A 22566-nucleotide genomic window follows, 5' to 3' on the forward strand; every position below is an offset into this window, starting at 1 on the left:
GTTTTTCTGCTGTAAAGTTGGGCATTTTAACATGGGGGTTTATGGGATTGAGTCTCTAGTGGCCAGTGGATGAACTGCAGTTTGAGTCTCTTCAGTGTTGGATAGGAGAGAGGGGAAGGTTTCCGCTTAGATCAAACAGACCAATCACAGCTCATTCTGCTCTCACATGCATCACGTGTTCCAGTCCTGATGTTTTCCACATGTGTTCTCAGGCGGAGAAGGACTCTGCGAGCTCGGAGCCGTACCTGTGCCTGTCGGACTTCGTGGCTCCTCGCGGCAGCGGCGTTCAGGATTACGTGGGTCTGTTCGCAGTGTCCGTGTTCGGAGCGGAAGAACTCAGCCGGGCGTTTGAGCAGCAGAACGACGATTACAACAGCATCATGGTCAAAGCGCTGGCGGACCGACTCGCTGAGGTAAACATTCAAAATCACAGTGCGTTCAGCCTCATGATGATAGTCAACTTCTATATTTCTACATTTTATCTCACAATTGCGTGTTATCAAGTCAGAATTGCGTGTTATAAAGTCAGAATTGCGTGTTATAAAGTCAGAATTGCGTATGCTGCAACTGAAGTCTTTATGAGCGAGTCATTGAATCATTCATTCAAGAGGTTTGAAACGCGGACTCGTCCAGTGATGAAGCGAGTGAAGTCATCAGGTGCGAGTCGAACTCCGCTTTTATGAGCGAGTCATTGAATAATTCACTTCAAATGAATGAAATGTTTTTGTTAGTTTGGCGATCTCCAGTTCCAGCGCAGCGTCTGAGCGTGTGTTTCTCGCAGGCGTTCGCGGAGGAGCTGCACGCTCGCGTCCGCAGGGATTGGTGGGGTTACAGCGGAGAGGAGGATCTGTCGACCTCTGACCTCCACCGGCTGCGCTACGATGGCATCCGGCCGGCCGCAGGGTATCCCAGCCAACCCGACCACACCGAGAAGCTCACCATGTGGAAACTGGCCGACATTCAGGAGAAAACCGGTACGGGACGCAGAGATGCATCAGTGCTGCGCTCCCATTGGCTCAGGCCTCGTCCACACTCATACGGTTTCGTTTGAAAACGCGTCTTTTTCAAGTGGATAAATGTGAAACCGCTGTTTTCAGATGTATCCGGATGAATGTAGACGTGGCCTGGGCTGTGATTGGTCAGTCCTTCAGACTGCACAGACGGCTCACTCACACATCGGCTGCTTTCATGTGTTCCTGTGATGATGAAGTCTGAAAGACCCTGTCCAGACGTGTGTCTTCATGTTCCCGCAGGAATCGCTCTGACCGAGTCTCTGGCCATGACTCCGGCCGCGTCCGTGTCCGGCCTGTACTTCTCCAACCCCAAATCCTGTTATTTCGCTGTGGGAAAAATCACTAAAGAGCAGGTATGAAGCTCACGGCTAACGTCAGATAGTTGTTGAATGACGGACCATCTGGTTCATGTGAAATATTCCCAGATTTTATTTATTTATTTAAATAATTATTATTATTTTAGTAAGACTTTCCTTAAAGTTAATCAATTAATCCCTTAAAACTCATTTTTGATCACCAAAAGGACATATTTAAACGTTTTTTCTTACATTCAAATATCTTGAATGTAACTCGACACCCTTGCCTCATTTAGTATGCGCGGCTCTATGAATATGCAAATGAGCCCCGCCTCCACTCACTCCCTCAGCTCAGAGATCCACTGGTTGACGATCACACGTTGATCTGATTGGTTACAAGGTAGTTTGTGACGTCAGAAACACCAGCGATTTCAAAGCGTGTTTTTGAGACTGTCTTTGGTTCACTGCAGTTTTAAGGAGGAAATACTCAGCAATGCTGTCGAGTTATGAACTTACACATGGTTTGTATTAAAGCGTATTAATAACACCACATAGACACATAAACAACATTAAAAGCTGGATTTACACCACAGGGGGACTTTAAATTAATGTATTATACAGGTATTCATAATGTTCGTTATAATGCATTGTATCTTTTCATAAATAATTGTAACCACAGTTAAAAGGCATTATAATATTTTCAGATTCCTTGTTCATCTGCAGTGGGTTGTTTGTCCTGTGTTTTAATGCATTGTACTTTCTAAAGGTGTTCAATAAATAGAACGAATATCTATTATAACTTATTAATGAGATCACACAATGCATTATAAGGTGCGTTACAAAGCATAAATAATGCATTAAAAATACTTTTAGAATGCATTATATAATAAGAGTCTCTCTCTCTCTCACACACACACACACACTCACTCACTCACTCTCTCTCACACACTCACTCACTCACTCTCTCTCACACACTCACTCACTCACTCTCTCTCACACACTCACTCTCTCACACTCACTCTCTCTCTCTCTCACACACTTACTCTCTCACACACACTCTCTCTCTCTCTCTCTCTCACACACACTCTCTCTCTCTCTCTCTCACACACTCACTCTCTCACACACTCTCTCTCTCTCTCTCACACACTCACTCTCTCACACACTCACTCTCTCACACACACACACACTCTCTCTCACTCAGGTGGAGGATTACGCGCAGCGGAAGCGGATGCCGGTGTGTGAGGTGGAGCGCTGGTTGGGGCCGGTCCTGGGCTACGACACCGACTGACAGCTCTCTCTCTCTCTCTCTCTCTCTCTCTCTCTCTCTCTCTCTCTCTCTCTCCTGTGACGGACCGTCATCCGCTCGGGTTCGACGGTTTTGGCCCAGATTGGGGATTTTTATCTCAAAGAGTCCAAAAACCTCTTTTATCTTGACACTACAGAGGAGCCGCCAGAGCGCCGTCTGTTTTTAACGGAACCGTGACAAACACTTTATTTTTAGGCCTGTGGGTTTTATAGGTTGATTTCTTATTAAACTGTATTAGATTTATAGAAAATAATGGTAAGAAACACCATCATAACTTAAAGACTCGTGCAGATCCTTTATTTCTTTTAGATTCTGATGTCATCATAGAAACGGATCCGTTTTTTTAGACACTGTAAATTCAGTATTAACTTTCTATGTTTGACTTTCTGCTCAACTGTGTGTGTGCGAGGTCCATAAGAGCAAATGCCTAGTTTTAGTGTTAATATTAGATCATAAGAGCCGTTAACCGTTTCCAGTGTTTAATTTTTATTTTTTTTTATAATTTTTTTTCAGTGATTTCACACCTGGAAAAAACATTGTGAACATTTCTGTTAAGATGAATGTTGAAAGATGTGCTTCCTATATTTTCATATAAATCTGCTCTAAATCAAAACTCTGTGTTTGCTATGATTGTAATTGTGTATCTATATTTACATTAAGGAGATTATTCGGGTTTCAGATCATCAGGTTTAGTTCACACATTCTATCCTAATAATATTATCCCAATATTGAATTTTACTTTTAAATGAATAATTCGATACAGTGCACTGATTATGTTTAAAAAATGCACAGTAATTAAAGACACCTAAAATATTAATGTGTAATATTAGCCAGTACTATAGTGTTTTATTAGAGTTTAGAAAAAGTTAACGGTCTATGGAAGGGTTTAAATAGTTTAGTTTCTTCTGAAGCAGATTTTGCTGCTTTTGTTTTCTTCTTGCAGTCAAAACCTGTAAGAATTATAATCATGTATTATTTTAATATCACATTTGTTCTCAGTTAAGATGGGCTGTAACACTAATAGACAACATGAGTGTCACTTTATATTTCATACACTCATTGTGTTAATTCACTGATTCTTGAGATTTAATGTTAATATTTCAATAATTTATAAACACATTCACATGTTCGCGTTATAGATGTTCCACTCTTCCCATTTGGTTATTTTTTGGGAACCAAATAAGGACCTTCCCTGATCGTTCCCTGCAGGTTATTTTTAAGTTTTATTTGTATAACCATATGTTATGCTGAAATGTAATTTTTCATTAACAAAGTGGTATTTTGCTGTTGCAGTTTATTAACACCTGGATAAGATGAGTAAAAACGCATTATAATTTTCGGATAACTCCAATTTTATCGCTAAAAATATTAAAACAAGGTTAAGCGTTATGAAAAGCATACAGATCATTAATACGTGGTTTGTTAGTAACTTTCTTTAATGCGCGCGCTTCTCCAGAACGCGCTTATTCTGTCCTCCACAGAAAGCCGCGAACTCGCGTAATTTAAACATAACGGTCATTTCGTTTTGCTGACTGACTAACATTAGTCTATCGACCTCTTTATGGAATAATTGCTTATAATTAATAATATATACGAGAGTATCGTGTGATTTCAGAGATTTGACACACGTCTTATTGAAGAGAACATGAAGTTAACCGAGAAGTTTTTGTTTGCTGACCAAAAGAGGGAAGCACGTCCCGCTAATTCAGTGGTAAGAAATGAATGAAATGTTATTGTTGTTAGCTAAGTTAATAATTTTAATGTCTGTGAATAAAATTTATATTTTTAAAAAGCCGTATTATATTTATTTATATTAAATTGTTAACTTAGCTGGGCCATAATTTCTCCGTTTAAAAAATATCATACTGTCATAATTATGAGATTTTGAGTCATAGTTAAGATTTTCCAAAGCTTGATTTTTTTCTTATAGGCTGGCAGAAATAGGCTTCCATACGGATGAACTCTGTCGTTTAATATTTATGGACATATTCGTTTACATACAGAATTCAAAACATTTTGAGGTATGAAAGTCCAGGGCCAGTTGCATAAACATTAAGACTTTGTCTTAAGAACTAGTCTGACCAACAAGCAGTTAATTAGGCCTAATCAGTCTCACTTTTCGGATTCAAATTAGACCAATGTACCTTATGTGACTGACCCAAAAAAAGTTACGACCAGTCTTAAAGAAAAAAATGAAATGACTAACTTGTAAGACTAGTCTAGCAGTTTCTGCAACCGGCCCGATGTATGTTAGGGTCTTGTGTGCGCGGTCCTGTGTTCACCAGCAGAGGGCGCCCTGCTGCTGCCGCTCGCTCATCTGCATAACCCCGCCCTCTGAGTATGCCAGCCGTCCAATGAGAGCGCGGCAGGAGACACCCGTTACACCCGCATCAGAGCCGCGGTCGCGCGCCTGAGAGCTTCATCTGTCCAGCGAGAGGCTCCGAACCCGCGCCGAACCATGACGGACGGAGAGGCCGAAGATGAGATCCAGTTCTTGCGGACCGTGAGTACACGCGTGTGTGCGTGTGTGTGTGTGTGTGTGTGTGTGTGTGTGTGTGTGTGCGCGCGCCGCAGTGGTGCTGATGCTGCGGGAGTCACCGGCATCCGTCCGGATCTGTTGAACGTGGGTGTGAGGAAACTGAGCGCTTATGCAGTGTGTGCGTGTGTGTGTGTGTGTGTGTGTGTGTGTGTCAGCTGCAGTCCTGATGAAGACACTGTTCACCTCCACTGCAGACACACACTGTTTACTCTGATGTCATGCTGCATAAATACTGCAGATTGGCTTGATTCAGTTCAGTACGTATCGATAGATCGTAATTGATCAGTGTGGGAAATGTGGTGCATTAACAGTCAGATGATACAGCAGATCCAGGACATGCACAATAACACAGAGAGGGATGATTGATTGGATGCAGACTGTATTGATTGTGAGGTGCTGAGCAGGTGCTAGTGTGTCATATTATTCAGGGATGCAAACAATGTGAAGTTAAAGGTTGAAAACAGCTGCACTGATCAAGTCTGGCATAGTCATTATTGTCCATTGGTTTGATATGGATCATCAATAATAACACGGCGAGGTCGTATCGCCTGTGGCTTCTTTGCATTCCTCAGTGTCGTCAGTGCAGATGTTGTGCAGCGCTGGACTTTGGTTCTGTTCGTCTAGAGAACCTCACGCGTCGGATTCGATCTGTTAGTTGTTGTTGCAGCAGCACAGAATCCTCCCGATGAAGAGAGCGGAGTGTGTTCATCGTGCAGCACAAACACACCAGCAGAAAATCATTACCAAGCATTACATGTTGAAAATGGCATTGATTCCTCGCCGCCTTTAACAGCTCAATGCAGCGCTGGCAGACAGAGCTAAACGCTCCCCGATCACTGTATGATGAAGATGATGAAGACGAAGATGCATCTCAGGAAGCCTGTCTGGCTCATGTTCACCTCAATATCTCAAAATCAAAAGAGAAATCATGAACAAAGGAATGAGACCTGGTTTAGTATCAGTAAGATTTAAGATTAAGATTTTTTGCATCGTGACATATTTATGATCATGTGTATATATATGTATGTATATATGCATACATTACCGTTCAAAAGTTAGGGGTCAGAAAGATGTTTCTGAAAGAGTCTCTTCTGCTCTTCGGCTGCATTCGTTTGATCAAAAATACAGTAAAAATAGAGAAATATTATAATGTAAATCATCTGTTCTCTATGTGAATATACAGTAAAGTGTAATGTATTCCTGTGATCAAAGCTGAATGTTCAGCATCATTACTCCAGTCTTCAGTGTCACATGATCCTTCAGAAATCACTCTAATATGATGATCTGATGATCAAGAAACATTTATGATTATTATCTGTGTTGAACACAGTTGTGCTGCTTCAGATTTCTGTGGAAACTGTCATTATTTTTCAGGATTCTTTGATGATTAGAAAGTTCAACAGAACAGCATTTATTAGAAATATGGTCATTCCATGTCAAATCAACCAAATATTTTATTCAGGAGGTAAGACAAACATAAATAGTGATGAAAGCCAAAATATTAAATGTCATGAATGTATATTATTACATTATTTATTCTTCTGACAAGTATCAGCTGTTTTTAAAGTTTTTGCCCATTGAACTGAGTAAAATTCAACAAATTGAGCGTGCAGTCACACTGGGATCCCCATATCTGTGCGGTTGAACCATATAGGGCCTAAAAAGTGAAGATTTCAAAAGAAAAGTTTGTTAAGAACCAGAATATAAAATAATATTGAGATATCGTTAATACTTTTTGAGTTACAGGCATACACAAGAAGTGCTTTTTCCCATTTTTGGACGGTCAGCGTTGGAATATAATGCACAAAGATCGCTGAAGTCAACAGATTTCACTGATAGTCTCGAGTAATAATAAAATAATGAGGCCGCCGTTTCTTTAAAGTCATGTTTACCTCCTGTAATCTGGCTCCAAATCTCAGCAGAACATTCCTCCTGCACAAAACAGTGGATTACTCAGCAAATACACACATGACATGTACAATTTTGGCTTTCTTCTTCATTTATGCATTTCTTTCACCAAAAATAATTATTTTAGAATCTTTTGTAGCATTATAAATGTCTTTACTGTCATTTTTTATCAATGTATATACACTACCATTCAAAAGTAAGTCTATATGTGTGTGTGTATATATATATATTTTTTCATCTATCTATCATTAGTTAAACAGTTCATAAATATTTGCTTTGATGAACCCAAACGTAATGCATTGGGATTGACTGTATTAATGAGGACCTGAAACATGTTTGATAGTTGTGAAAGATCCTCCTCATGTTCTCTGAGCAGCGTATCGCTCTCTCTCTCTCTGTGTGTTTCTCTGAGCCGCACATGTTTGCGTGAGACGTCTCTGATGTAATCTTACAGACGGGAGTCTTGCAGTGGAACCTGGGAAAGAGATTTTGTAACCGCCTCGCATCTCTCTCTCTCTCTCTCTCTCTGTCTCTCTCTCTCTCTCTCTCTCTCACTCCTGTCTCTCACTCCTGTCTCTCTCTCCACACAACATTAAAATTTGATAAGATTCTCATGTTACATAATCGAGAGGGAAGATAAACGAGCAGAGGAGTGCGGCGCTGTCTCTCTCTCTGTCTCTCTCTCTCTCTCTCTCTGTCTCTCTCTCTCTCTCTCCTGTCTCTCTCTCTCTCTCTCTCTCTCTCTCTGTCTCTCTCACTCTCTCTCTCTCCTGTCTCTCTCTCTCTCTCTCTCTCTCTCTCTCTCTGTCTCTCTCTCTCTCTCTCTCTCTCTCTCTCCTGTCTCTCTCTCTCTCTCTCTCTCTCTCTCTCTCTCTCTCTCTCTCTCTCTCTCTCTCTCTCTGTCACTCTCTCTCTCTCTCTCTCCTGTCTCTCTCTCTCTCTCTCTCTCTCTTTCTCTCTCTCCTGTTGAGCTCAGAGTTTGACCTGAAAACAAACAGACGTGTCTCGAACACACGACCTCACCGTCCGCGGACACATGGAGTTGAGCCGCTCTGATTGGACGCCTGTCCAGCGGCGTCAGCCAATAGCAGCCTCCAGCATCTTTGGATGCATCTCAGTTTTGTTTGATCTCAGGTCATTTGTTAAAGCACTTCAGAGCAGATTCTCTGACCGGATCACTGTATCGTGACATGTATCATATACTAATAATGACTGTTGGTAATGAGTGTGAACTCTAGTGAACTCTACAGTGATGCGGAACTCATTTTTGGTTATTTTTTAAGTAGTTTTGGAAGAAATTCCTCAGGTCAATTTACATATTCAAAGTAAGTGAGATCTAGCATATATGTAAATCTACCCATATCTATTGAGTATTTGCAGATTCCTCTGGCCAGTGCTGTTGGTCAGAAAGCATCTGTTATTCATATCACTTGCTAAAATTACTATAGTACGTACCGTAGTATCATTGTATTATTTGAAGTTCCGTGTGAATGTGAATGTGGTAATAATTAATGGTCACACCTCAGGGATCACACGATGAATCTGCTGGTTAGTGAAGCTCAGGTTAGTGCTGATGCATGTGATTCTGGTCACCTGTGACGTCATGACATCATCTCAGCTGTGATTGGGCCGTAGGGTCAGTGCGAGTGATCACATGACTGAGATTGAGAGCTGCAGTGAGACAACAGAACATTAAACCTTGTGAAAGAGTTCCTGAAGGTGTCTATGTAGTGAACACTGATGAGTGGAGGAACTCGTCCTAATGGTGATGTCTCGAGCCGAGACCTGTGTGTGTGTGTGTGTGTGTGTGTGTGTGTGTGTGTGTGTGTGTGTGTGTGTGTGTGTGTGTGTGTGTGTGTGTGTGTGTGTGTGTGTGTGTGAGAGAGAGAGAGAGTGTGTTTAATAGAGTCACTGCAGGTTTGTCTGATTTACTGTGTAATTAAGAGACCGAGAAACAGAGAGAGAGGAAGAGTTTCTCGCTCTGGTGTCACTGTGATGTAGTGCTGGTGAACCTGTGTGTGTGTGTGTGTGTGTGTGTGTGTGTGTGTGTGTGTACGTGAGTGTGTGTGTTTGTGTGTGGCCTGGCCTACATTACGGGAACAATATGTCGAGGACATTTTTTGATCCGCAATGAGAAAACAATATTATAATTCATACAGAATGAGTTTTTTTGAAAATGTAAAAAACGCAGAGAGTTGTGTGTGATGGTTAGGTTTAGGGGTCGGGTTAGTGTGTGTGTGTGAGTGTGTGAGTGTGTGTGTGTGTGTGTGTGTGTGTGTGTGTGTGTGTGTGTGTGATGGTTAGGTTTAGGGGTCGGGTTAGTGTGTGTGTGTGTGTGTGTGAGTGTGTGTGTGTGTGTGTGAGTGTGTGTGTGTGTGTGTGTGTGTGTGTGTGTGTGTGTGTGTGTGTGTGTGTGTGATGGTTAGGTTTAGGGGTCGGGTTAGTGTGTGTGTGAGTGTGTGTGTGTGAGTGTGTGTGTGTGTGTGTGTGTGTGTGTGTGTGTGTGTGATGGTTAGGTTTAGGGGTCGGGTTAGTGTGTGTGTGTGTGTGTGTGTGTGTGTGTGTGTGTGTGTGTGTGTGTGTGTGTGTGTGTGTGTGTGTGTGTGTGTGTGTGTGTGTGTGTGTGTGTGTGTGTGTGTGTGTGTGTGTGTGATGGTTAGGTTTAGGGGTCGGGTTAGTGTGTGTGTGTGTGTGTGTGTGTGTGTGTGTGTGATGGTTAGGTTTAGGGGTCGGGTTAGTGTGTGTGTGTGTGTGTGTGTGTGTGTGTGTGTGTGTGATGGTTAGGTTTAGTGGTCGGGTTAGTGTGTGTGTGTGTGTGTGTGTGTGTGTGTGTGTGTGTGTGTGTGTGTGTGTGTGTGTGTGATGGTTAGGTTTAGGGGTCGGGTTAGTGTGTGTGTGTGTGTGTGTGTGTGTGTGTGTGTGTGTGTGTGTGTGTGTTAGGCTTGGGCGGTATTCGAATTTTGATACCGTCAAACCCCCTCCCTATTTTACCGGGGTATACTGTATTACCGTGACTAATTAAAAATTATGACATAATGGGCTCAGACGGCGTCACCAAACTGTTAGTTTGTGCCTACACCGTTCAGAAACTGAATGCCAGATCGGGCAAAAAAAACAAATCAAGCCGTGCACGTTGTGTCTGAGTCCGGTCGACGGCATTAACTGTTATTATGAGCCCGAGCCCACCATTATTCAACATAATATCTGTGTGCGTGCAGCAAGCAAGAAGTGCCTTTGTAATCCGGTGACGCGTGTCCATTTGATTTTTATTAATAAAACTTTTCTGCAAAGGTGGAAGTTGACGATCGCCATCTCTGTAGTGAGCGCGCATATAGAGAGAAATGCACATCATTGATTAATCAGACTATATTTCTTTTCGTTTTGAATTGTTTCGTTTAAAGAAATTGACGATCACCATCTCCATAGTGAACGATAGAGAGAAATGCACATCATGGATTACAGAGAGTAGGCTAGTCTATTTCTTTTCGGTTTGTATGGTTTCGTTTGCTGAAATTGATGATCACATCTCCGTATGAACGCGCCTAGAGAGAAATGCACATCATGGATTAAATAATCAGAGTGGCCTTTGTCTTTTCGTTTTGAGAAATTGACAATCGCCATCTCTGTGAACGCCATAGAGAGAAATGCACATCATGGATTAATCAGAGAGTAGGCTACCCTATATTTCTTTTCGTTTTGAATTGTTTTGTTTAAAGAAATTGACGATCGCCATCTCTGAGTTTCGGTTAATTTATGAAATTTCAATGCAAGTGACCGTGGCATGCCAGCGCCCATCATGTCATGATTATATTAACTATATAGGCAATTGGTTGATGAAAAATTTATTAAAATTAAGATAGGCCTACAATTTATACAAAACGAAATTCGTTTTAAAGAGGCCTTTTACAAAACGAAATTTATTGAAGTGGTCAAATCGTCTGACTCCCGATGCATCCCATCTTATTTGTGCTGTTCACTTTTCATAATCAAGAAAGATGGAAAAAATAACATTATAATATTTTAACAAATACGAAACTTAATGCGCTTATTTAATGAACTCGAGAACAAAATGCATCCTGGCAGCAGTGAGTGGGTGGGTGGTAGTTTCGGAGATGCGACATTAGGTTAGAGGTGTTTACATCTCTCACGATCACCTTTTTATGGAACAATTTACAAATTGCCTCGTCAGTATTTACCGCCTCTCCCTTCTCATTCGGTTGGAACCAGAAATATTGCCAAACTGCAACCACATATAAGCATTTTTTAGGCAATAAATAAATTATATATATATTATAGGCTATATAAGTGCCGGTAATGACGGTATTGAAACTGATACCAGTGCTATTTTAAGATCCCGCGGTATCCGATATTACCGTAATACCGCCCAACCCTAGTGTGTGTGTGTGTGTGTGTGTGTGTGATGGTTAGGTTTAGGGGTCGGGTTAGTGTGTGTGTGTGTGTGTGTGTGTGTGTGTGTGTGTGTGTGTGTGTGTGTGTGTGTGTGTGTGTGTGTGAGAGAGAGAGTGTGTGTGTGTGTGTGTGTGTGTGTGTGTGTGTGTGTGTGTGTGTGTGTGTGATGGATAGGTTAATGGGTCGGGTTAGTGTGTGTGTGTGTGTGTGTGTGTGTGTGTGTGTGTGTGTGTGTGTGTGTGTAAGAGGGAGAGAGAGAGAGAGAGTGAGTGCATGAGTGCCTGTGTCTGTGTGAGTGTATGAGTGAGTGAGTGTGTGTGTGTGTGTGTGTGGTTGTGAATATGTGTTTGTGTGAGTGTGTGTGTGTGTGTGTATGTGTGCATGTTGATGATGTCGGCGCCCATCTGCCTCTTTCAGCAATAGGGAAGCATTCCGGGTGAACCGCTCAGACTGACCCAAACACACAGACAGCGCCGCAGCCGTCAGACACGCGTTCATGCGTGAGGTCATGTGATCCAGGTGAACGAGTGCGATGAGTGAACTAGAGACCATGTGACGTGATGCAGCATTTGTTTGCTTGCCTTCAACGAATGTAAACACACATAGATGCTGTTTTTAGTGCTTATGTTTACAGGCACTCGTTATCATCAGTGCAAATCAATCCAGTCTGAGTTCAGATTCTGAAAGTTCTGTTTATATGAACCCTAAACTCTGCAATCTGATTGGTTCACAGACGTGTTCAGTCTAATCTGAACAAAACAGCAGCGCATGCATAGAAGCCCATTTAGTCGCTCATCAGTTGTGTTTTTTTTTTAGCAAATATGTTACAATATCCAAGTGTCCCAAATTATGTTTTATAAAGTAATTTTGTCGTCCAGCATCACAGTCTGGTTTTCTTCCCTTCCGATGCATGACCATTGAGTTCATGAAGTGTCTGGCGTTCGCTTCGTTTATTCAGTTCATTAACTGCATCATCTCATCTGGGTAGGTGAAGTGCTCTTAAACACCCGCATGATGCACTACTGACACAGTCTACACTCAACAGGGGCGTAGGATAGTGCATCAGGACGCTCCTGTCCCTCACACACACTACCAGGCAAAAGTTTAGGATCGGGAAGATTTTTTATGTTTTTTACAGAAGTCACTTCTGCTCACCCAGGCAGCATTAATATTAATATTCATTTGATAAAAAAACCTAAAAACTAAAAAAAACTAAAAAACAGTAATATTGTGAAATATAGCTGTTCTCTATGTGAATATACAGTAAAGTGTAATTTATTCCTGTGATCAAAGCTGAATTTCAGCATCATTACTCCAGTCTTCAGTGTCACATGATCCCTCAGAAATTGAAAACAAGTTTTTTTCAGGATCGTTTGATGAATAGAAAGTTCAAAAGAACAGCATTTATCTGAAAGTATCTTTTGAATCTTAATTTCAGTCTAGTTGCCTGAGGTTTAAATGAAGGCTTTTCAATCAATTGGAGCCATTAATCTGATAATTAACACATTATTAGGCTGTAAACATATTCACTGTGAGTTGACCTCTAAAGATGTTTGATAACTAGTGGTTTAGTGATGATGCTTGTCACTCTGCTCTAACAGCTCTTTAGGAGCGCAGACGGGTTTGTGCCATGATTTCTCAGGAAAGACATGTGACGCGCAGAATAACACTGAGCGACTCGGCCAGATCCGAGTCATTGAGCTCCAGTGCTGTTAGAGTCGTCACAGGGAAGTTGCGCTGGTCTTGTCTCCTCAATAGTGCCGTATATCGAGAGAATCGCTTCTGGAACAAGAACAAATGTGGGCGGGGCTTGATTGTGTCTGTGGGGAATTGATTGGATGGTTGTGGTTTGCTATTGGCTGATCTCATGTGAGTGACAGGTTTGTTTCGGCTCCTGTATCGGCAGGTACAGCAGATCTTCCACAGCTCAACAGATACACTGTAGTGGAGTGACTCAAACACTTCACAGTACTGATGACTTTGGGGTTTGGGTTACGTGTTGGTATTCATGATAATCAGGTTTGTAAGAATTCTCATTGTTTCAAACAATTTTATAACGTTCTGCAGTCCCAGAAATCAATGTGTGTGTGTGTGTGTGTGTGTGTGTGTGTGTGTGTGTGTGTGTGTGTTTACACTAGCCCTCTGTGTGTGTGTTTATCTTTGAAGTGAACAATCCTTTGACTGTGACCTTTCCACTGTAAATGAACCAATGATATGAGCTGATATTCAAAGCTGACCTTTTCAGACAGGAAGTGGAAAACAGGCACTGACCAGCGGCTGTTGGAGTGGCATGTGATGTGATGATCTTCCAGCACTTTTAAAGGAAATATTGATGAATTATCATTGTATAATGTTTGTGAAGTCACTGAGAGTGTTTGGCGGTTCAGTGGGACGTATGGATGAAAATGACCCGTGGTTATTAATGAGCGCCCGGTTTGCGTTTGTCTTTCCCGCGGCGGTGTTTGTCCATCATCATTCACGCGGCTCAGACATAATGATGAGCGGTGACACCGTTAGTGGCCTCGTTTGTAAAACGCTCCATCAGTCGAGATCAGTGACAGTTTAATCAGCTCTTAGTATGCAGATGGAGACATCTGTGTCGACCAATCAGCTGCAGAACATCCCACAGCCACACTTCTGACACACTCATCTGTAGTCAATCATTGCATCCCTTAAAACTCATCTTTGATCACCAAAATTACATTTTTAAACGTTTTTCCTTAAAAAAATTCTTCATGCCTTAAAACATCTTGAATGTAACTCGACACCCTCGCCTCATTTAGTATGCGCGGTTCTATGAATATGCAAATGAGCCCCGCCTCCACTCACTCAGCTCAGAGATCCACTGGTTGACGATCACACGTTGATCTGATTGGTTACAAGGTAGTTTGTGATGTCAGAAACACCAGCGATTTCAAAGTGTGTTTTTGAGACTGTCTTTGGTTCACTGCAGTTTTAAAGGGATACTCCACTTTTTTTGGAAATAGGCTAGGTCTGAACGATATGGATAAAATTTCATATCTCGATTTTCATGCCAGATATCTCGATATCGATACAATACGATATGACTACGTAAGTACTAAAAAAACAATACATTTAGAGTTTGTAAAATACACACTGATGTCTATGGAAGAGGTAATAATAATCCTTTCCATTATAATTCGACACGTTTTATTCATATCAGATACACATTGTGTAAGTAACTTCAATGTTTACTCTATTCTATTCCCAGTTCACCAGCCACTTACTTTTCAGTATTTCGGGAGAAGTGGATGAATTCACGTGTTGTAAACATAGAGGTTGTAAATCCAACAGATCCGATTCTCTGAACTGCGTCTGCGGCACAAACTAACACGGCGGCGCACATCGCGCATACAGCTCAACTAACGCGATCGTTATAAAGGTGTTTAAACAACAATATACTTCCACTTGCATGTATTTGACAATCGGAATATCAGATATTTCATGCCATAGCTAACACATTTGTGAATATTCTGAATAAAAAAGGAAAAATGACATAAAAGCAGATCATCATTCATTCAGCGCTGTTGCTGCTGCGGTGTGTCACGTGACAAGCAATGACGCGTCACCATGGAAACGCCGCCCCCCCTCTCACAATATAGTTCCCACGTCCCTGGTAGTGTGCGCGCGCTGGCTTTAGCGGTGCATTCAAGGGCACTCGTAAAACTGATGTTTGTTGTGACTGCCAGAGTTGTATGCAGGGCGAGCGCGGAGAGGGAAAATCTATCGTCTATATCGTTGCTTTTTTCGATATTAATATCTTGAAAGTTCATATCTCGATATAGATACGATAACGATATATCGTTCAGCCCTAAAATAGGCTCATTTTACAGCTCCCCCAGAGTTAAACAGGTGAGTTTTACCATTTTAGAATCCATTCAGCCGAACTCCGGGTCTGGTACCACTTTTAGCATAGCTTAGCATAGATCATTGAATCGGACAGGACCATTAGCATCTCTCTCAAAAAAATTATAAATGAAATAGTCCTCAGCTCAGTAACTTCCAACGTGACCAGGACTAAGTTTGTCTAACCTATTAGACCTATTTTCAGGCGCTGCGTCATATCATTACGCCTGCTGCACTCATGGTACGGCAGCAAAGTTTCTTGATTATTACGCAGGAATGAGAGTATAGTTCCTAGCCATATCAGCCTTGAAAATCGCAACTTTACATTTTCCATCGGTCTTAGTACACGATGTAACTACAGAAGAGTCAAGTTTTAAATAGGAAAAATATCGAAACTCTTTGGTCATTTTTTTGAGAGAGATGCTAATGGTCCTGTCCGATTCAATGATCTATGCTAAGCTATGCTAAAAGTGGTACCGCCAGACCCGGAGTTCGGCTGAATGGATTCGAAAACGGTAAAACTCAACTGTTTAACCAAAGAGTATAGAAGTAACAAGAGGCGAAACTCAATAGAACGTTCCATTGCAACAAACTCCCCCATGCGCAGAGCTGCAGCTCCGCCATCTTGGACTGAACGCAACACAGCTGTCATAGGATTGAACGATACCGGTTCAAATTTAAAAGCGGTTAAATGAACTAAAAAGTAGTTTCTAGTTTTTAATATCTCTAGAGCAGACATCCCATGTCTCCCGGAATATCCGGGAGTCTCCCGCATATTGATAGCGGCTCCCTGATGCCCACAAATTAGCTAAAATCACCCGGAATCTAGAGCGAGCGAGCAAGAGCGCGCACACGGCAGAAAGGGTGAGGGAGCGAGATATCAACATATCAACCTAAAATATGGAACACAACTTGTTCAGATTTTTTGCTTTCATTTTCTTGCAGTTCTAAAGTAAAATATATTTTGTAATATATATATTTTATATAAAATATAAATAATTATATTTTTAAATTTGTACATTTTAATAAACTCAAACTTATATCACTTTTTTCTGTTTCACTTTCATAATTTATTTCACACAACAATAATCTGACAAATTAAAACAAGACCAACCATAGGTCTAAATTCCAAAGCATTCTTGAATTAACGTTACAACCATTTAAGTTTGGATAGTGATTTTCATGTTTATGCGAAAAAAAGGTGACAGTTAAAGGGTTAATTTAGTGATAACAATGAATTAATAAAGCGGTCATTTGCCAGGTTAGGTGTTCATATATCTCTGAAAGTAAGTTGTGCGATTTAAAAAGCCCATTTCGAGTCTTGACAATTTCGACCAAATACATAACATTAGCAAACTGTTACTGCGGTTATGGGATAGCTTACATTAACGTTACAGCACCTGTTATCGTTGACGTTAGCTCACTTTAAAGTTAATAAAACCTTTTACTTTACCTCTCTGGATCTTTGGGGAATCTATGAAATGCTAGTTGATTGGTTGTACACTGGTAGTTGTTGCAGTTGATGGCAGAACACTGTTTTTTTCTTTGTTTCCAATTATTTCCAGACATAATGTTAATGCTGTACAGTAGTTGTGCTAACGGTAAAGCCGTTGGTTCAGTCCAAAATGGCGGCCGCGCTACCGAAGCGCCACCTAGTGGCTGTTGTCAAAACTGCAACGGAGTTTCGCCTCTTGTTACTTCTATACTCTTTGGTTTAACTCTGGGGGAGCTGTAAAATGAGCCTATTTCCAAAAAAAGTGGAGTATCTCTTTAAGGAGGAAATACTCAGCAATGCTGTCGACTTATGAATTTACACATGGTTTGTCTTAAAGCGTATTAAAAACACCTCATAGACACATAAACAACATTAAAAGCTGGATTTACACCACAGGGGGACTTTAACATTTAATGTTGTTAAAAGAGTCTCTTCTGCTCACCAAGGCTGCATTTATTTGATAAAAATTGCAGTAAAAATGTGAAATATTATTCCAAAAAAAAACGTCTTTTTTCTATGTGAATATACAGTAAAGTGTAATTTATTCCTGTGATCAAAGCTGAATGTTCAGCATCATTACTCCAGTCTTCAGTGTCACATGATCCTTCAGAAATCACTCTAATATGATGATTTGATGCTCAAGAAACATTTATGATTATTATCAGTGTTGAAAACAGTTGTGTTGCTTCAGATTTACTCTACCATACAGTATATGTGTGTGTATATATGCACGTTTATGTGTATGTATGTTTATTTACTAGCCTATATGTATTTATTTGTTTATTTATGTGTATTTCTTTTTTTTCCCTAGAAATATTTTTTTATATAACATCATGAAATTCAATATGTTTTAAGTCTCAATCATTTGTGATTCTACTACTGTAGCCTCTCTCTCTCTCTCTCTCTCTCTCTCTCTCTCTCTCTCTCTCTCTCTCTCTCTCTCTCTCTCTCTCTCTCTCTCTGTGACTCTCTCTCTCTCTCTCTCTCTCTCTCTCTCTCTCTCTCTCTCTCTGTGACTCTCTATCTCTATCTCTCTGTCTCTCTCTCTCTCTTGTCTCTCTCTCTCTCTCTCTCTCTCTCTCTCTCTCTCTCTCTCTCTCTCTCTCTCTCTCTCTCTCTCTCTCTCTCTCTCTCTCTCTCTCTCTCTCTCTCTCTCTCTCTCTCTCTCTGCAGTGCTCTTATGTAATCTGATTGATCAGTGGGGAGTGCTCTAGTGCACCAGAAGAACGAGGAACGAGCAGAGGAGATTCTCTGCACTCCTGCCCTCTGTTTGTTGAGTCCCTCATCACTAGTGCTCTCACTGAATGATCCTGAGATCGTGTGTGTGTGTGTGTGTGTGTGTGTGTGTGTGTGTGTGTGTGTGTGTGTGTGTGTTTAAGAGGAGAGTGAGCTGCTTCTGTACTGAGTGATCAGACTCACCGTTTTCAGCTGCTCGACCACAAAACTGTTATAATAGCAAAACAATCTACACATAATGTTTGTTCTGAAGTGTTTAGAAATGTCTCAATCTGTCCATCATCACAGGTTTAGTTTAATCTTTCAGAACTTTTGTTCTGTGTGTGTCAGTGATTTGACTGTCTTCACATTAAAAGCGGATTACGGGAGTCAAACCGGATTAGAGCAGCAGCTCAACTTGACTAGTAATTGGTCTCTGTGAACGTTCTCTGTCGCTCCTGGATTTCAGGATGAATTATTCCAGACCATCCGAGCATCAACTGCTAATGCGGCTGCAGCTTTAACAGGAGATAACGTGTGTGTGTGTGTGTGTGTGTGTGTGTGTGTGTGTGTGTGTGTGAGAGAGCTGACCTGGTTTCACTTACTCCTCTCTGTTCTTGAGTTCTTGTGGAAAGAAGCAGAACTTTGTGGTTGTTCTTCAGAGTTTGACCCCTAAACGTCACGGCAGCCTATATAACACAACGCCAGCGGACGCCTTGAGTAATGAGGTACACACTGCACCGCTGCAGACACACACTATTTATAGTGGACCTACTACTGAGGAGAGCTTCTGAGGCCTTCAACACACACACACACACACACACACACACACACACACACACACACACACACACACACACACACACACACACACACACACAGTCACCTCCATATGTCCTACTGTGTGTGAGTGGACCTCAGTACTGATTCAGCTAAGATTCGGACCATGGTCATTATGACTGTAGTTATAGTTATTGTTATGGTTATAACTATAGTTATGACTATAGTTATAGTTATTGTTATGGTTATCACTATAGTTATTGTTATAGTTATTGTAGTTATCGCTATGGTTATTGTTATCTTTATCACTAAAGTTATTCTTCTAGTTATTGTTTTATCACTATAGTTAATTAGTTATTGTTATAGTCATTGTTATAGTTATCATCACTATTTAATCATTTTAGTTATCATTATAGTTATTGTTCTTGGTGTGTATGGACTTAAAGGAACCTCTAGGAATAAATCAATGAAAAAAAGAGACCCATTTAACCATGGTGTGAGTTGAAGATTTCATTAGATTTCTACAGTGTTTCCAGAGAAAGGTGCTCTGGATGGGTGTGTGTGTGTGTGTGTGTGTGTGTGAACGTCCTCCACCCACAGAAGTTCACGCTCTCTCCTCTGCTGAGAGGAATCACATGTCTGAAGTGACTCAATCGCTGATCTACTGCGAGAGCTTCATATACCCTGTCTGACAGACCTGGAGTTCAGATGTAGTGTATCTGTGCTGCCAGAACTAGAGATGCACCGATGCGTCGGCCAATGATCGGTATCGGACGATTAAAGATATTGTTTTCGCTGTCGGACATTGGACGATTGTTTAAAAACAGCCGATGAATAGTGCTGATTATATCCTGTCAATCAAAGGGGCGGAAAGACGTGTCCGACTGCAACTCATTCTGTGTGTGAAGAAAATATCTTTTGTGTTGAATTTAGGTAAAGTTAACGCAACAATAACGCTTTACCAGTTAAAAGATGTCGACGTTAATGCAGGCTTTATTTGACCCTCTGAAGCACACGTAGTTCAAGCCAGGGTTTCCAGATCTACGGTTTCCCCTACATCAGACATGACCTGTAGCGTCTCCCGTTCAGTAATCACACAGAGTTTTGTGCTCTGTTACTTCTGATAAGAAACCGTCTCAGCTTTCAAATTCTGTACATTTTATCAAGAAATTCAATCAATAAATGGTGTTTTGACGCTCTTAAATGTGACGTGACAGATCACTGAAGCGCCTCAGTTTGAGCGAGTCTTTTCTTCAACTTTAAGTTATATCTAGAAAAACATGCATGAATATCAGAAGGTATGTTGAAAGATACAGTACAATTTACCCAAATCCATATATTGTGAACAATATCACTTAATGCTGCATTGACCTCAGGAAAGTTCACCAGTTCGTTAGTTAGCTATAAAACACTAGAGAAGTGTTTATTACTGTGTTTATTACTTATTTACTGTTAATTATATATGTATGTTTGAATAAATTTGCCATGAAGAAGTGTTTATAAAAACTGCCTAAGTTGTATTCAAACATTTTAGCTTTTATTTGAGTGTAAATATTATAGCATTTGAATATAATCTGTTGTTAATTTTAAACTCTTAATATTATAGTGAACCACATGACAGGGTTCCCTGTATAGTTTGCAGCATTAACTGGGAGAGATTTCCTTTAAAGAGCAACTATTGGCATCGGCACTGGTTGATTTAAATTTAGTATCGGTGCATCTCTAACCAGAACATGCAAGTCCACTTATAATGTTAGTCCTGGTTTCTTTCATCAAAACCACTTATTTTTTCCCATCTGTATGTAAATGAGCTTTTCCATGATCCCAGTGCTGATGTGTACAGAGATGACTGGGAGAAAACGTCCAGGACTAAATGGATTCCTGATGGTTTCTGAACTTTGTATGTCAGTGAACGATCTGCATGAACTGAGAAGCTCGTTTGAAACTCTCATTGATTATGAGACGCGCTGAGATTATCAGAGCTTATGTGATTATGAGCGGATCTGATCTGAAACATGCATGTGATGAGCCGACGTGAGGAGCTTATAGATGGAGAAAAGCCATTGTTCATCTTTGTCTATGTGCAAACACACACTTCCCCTCGTCACGGCTGGACAAACACACGTGTGTTGTGTAATACTGTAGTACTCATCTCTCACTCCTACATGTGGAGATTCAGGCTCTTCAGTCCAGAAATACTCCACAAGCGTCAGGTGATGCTCGACAGCTGCGTCGCTCACTCGCTCTCAGGAAGAGCCACGGTTTGACCGCTCAGGCTTCCCACACACGCTTATGTGCTTTACAGGGTCTTTCCGTGGCACTCACAGAAAGTTCCTGATGCAATATCTGAGTGTGATTTGTTCCTGTAGAGCTCGTTGATTCCCATGATGTGACCTGAAACACACTGGGCCCTCAACCCTCATCCTTCCCTCGCACTTCGTAACACACCTTTCCCTCGCGGGTCAAAATGACCCGAAGCCCTAAAATTATACTTGTTTTTTTTTTTGTCCAGAAAGCTTATTTTTATTTCATTTTGATAATATTTTTTCAATTTTTTTAATGCAATTTTTTAGATTATTTTTGTAATTTTTTATTTTATTTACCTTTAAATGACTAGATTTGATCAATAAATAATAAATAAATAGTAATTTAAGCACATTCCTCACATTCTTTCATCTTATATTTAAAATAACTTACATTTTCATGCATAACCCCTTTTTTCACGTTTATGCACTTTTGTGCATTACAGGATCTTTTCGTTGCGCTCACAGAAAGTTCCTGATGAAATATCTGAGTGTGATTTGTTCCTGTAGAGCTCGGTGATTCCCAGTGTTTGGACTGATTCTAGACGTGTGGCATGAAACACCGGGTCTGTCTACACCTGCGATTTAAACCACTTCAGGATGTGGTCTGAGACTCGTTCCAGATGAAACAGGACAAGTGTAAATGCATCTGGTCCTTGAAACCACATCAGAATCTGAATCAGAAAGGGGTTTATTACCAGGTGTGTTTACAAGCAATTTGTTTTGGTGACAGAAGCTTCCACAGCACAAACAGAATGACAGTGACAGGACACAGATAATAGAAAAATAATACAAATAGAGTAAGTAAAAAGGAAATAACAATATTTAAAAAATATTATATACTCCTAAAATGTTAAATAGTAACGTGTCATATTCTCATATTAGCCTGAATTCCAGTTCATAAAAATGCCGCATTCACTAAAATTCACATTAAAGGGCAGATAAACGTCAAGACAATATTCTGATTCCGGCTCCAGGAATAAACCTGTTTTAATGGGAAATCTGTTGCATGTTAAACACCTTATTCAAGAAATCCACTGACAGGAGAAGTACTGTATATACACATGCTAATATACACAGGTCTAACAGATGCTCAGCTGAATGAATCTTGTGTTTTTGTGAAGCGTGAGATCAGACACGTATATCATGAGGTGTGAGTGAACAAATCAAAGCTCTTGAAGCTGGATCTTTAATCGCTGACGTGAGTTCCAGCTGTGTGTGTGTCGTCTCGTCTCACCGTGACTCAGCACTCCTCAGTTTCTCCTTCGTGAGACGCCATGATGATCAGTGATCAATATTAATGTATCTGACTGGGCTCTACATCGACAGCATCTGAAGGGCTCACACAGGAGGTGTGTGTGTGCGTGTGTGTGTGTGTGTTTCTACAGCTTATGATGAGCTGAAGGGGTTAATGAGCGTTTAGTGAAGTGACTT

General features: G+C 40.8%; 2 protein-coding genes across 2 annotated transcripts in view; both read left to right on the forward strand.

Annotated features, from left to right (window-relative positions):
- Nucleotides 1-3231, forward strand: part of mtr (5-methyltetrahydrofolate-homocysteine methyltransferase) — a 46259-nt gene extending 43028 nt beyond the window's left edge. Inside the window, exons 30-33 of the mRNA XM_081393098.1 lie at nucleotides 213-413; nucleotides 782-974; nucleotides 1254-1366; nucleotides 2511-3231. Of these exons, the coding sequence (XP_081249224.1) occupies nucleotides 213-413; nucleotides 782-974; nucleotides 1254-1366; nucleotides 2511-2597 (594 nt within the window). The 3' untranslated portion in view covers nucleotides 2598-3231. The remainder of the gene's footprint in view (nucleotides 1-212; nucleotides 414-781; nucleotides 975-1253; nucleotides 1367-2510) is intronic.
- A 1842-nt stretch (nucleotides 3232-5073) lies between these two features.
- The window catches only part of ryr2a (ryanodine receptor 2a (cardiac)), a gene marked incomplete at both ends in the record, with an annotated part of 145215 nt that continues 127722 nt past the window's right edge, over nucleotides 5074-22566 (forward strand). The window contains one exon of the mRNA XM_081392676.1: nucleotides 5074-5118. Coding sequence (XP_081248802.1) covers nucleotides 5074-5118 — 45 coding nt within the window. The remainder of the gene's footprint in view (nucleotides 5119-22566) is intronic.

This window comes from Scardinius erythrophthalmus, assembly GCF_964197995.2.
Source record: "Scardinius erythrophthalmus genome assembly, chromosome: 18".
NCBI classification, from domain to species: Eukaryota; Metazoa; Chordata; class Actinopteri; order Cypriniformes; family Leuciscidae; genus Scardinius; species Scardinius erythrophthalmus.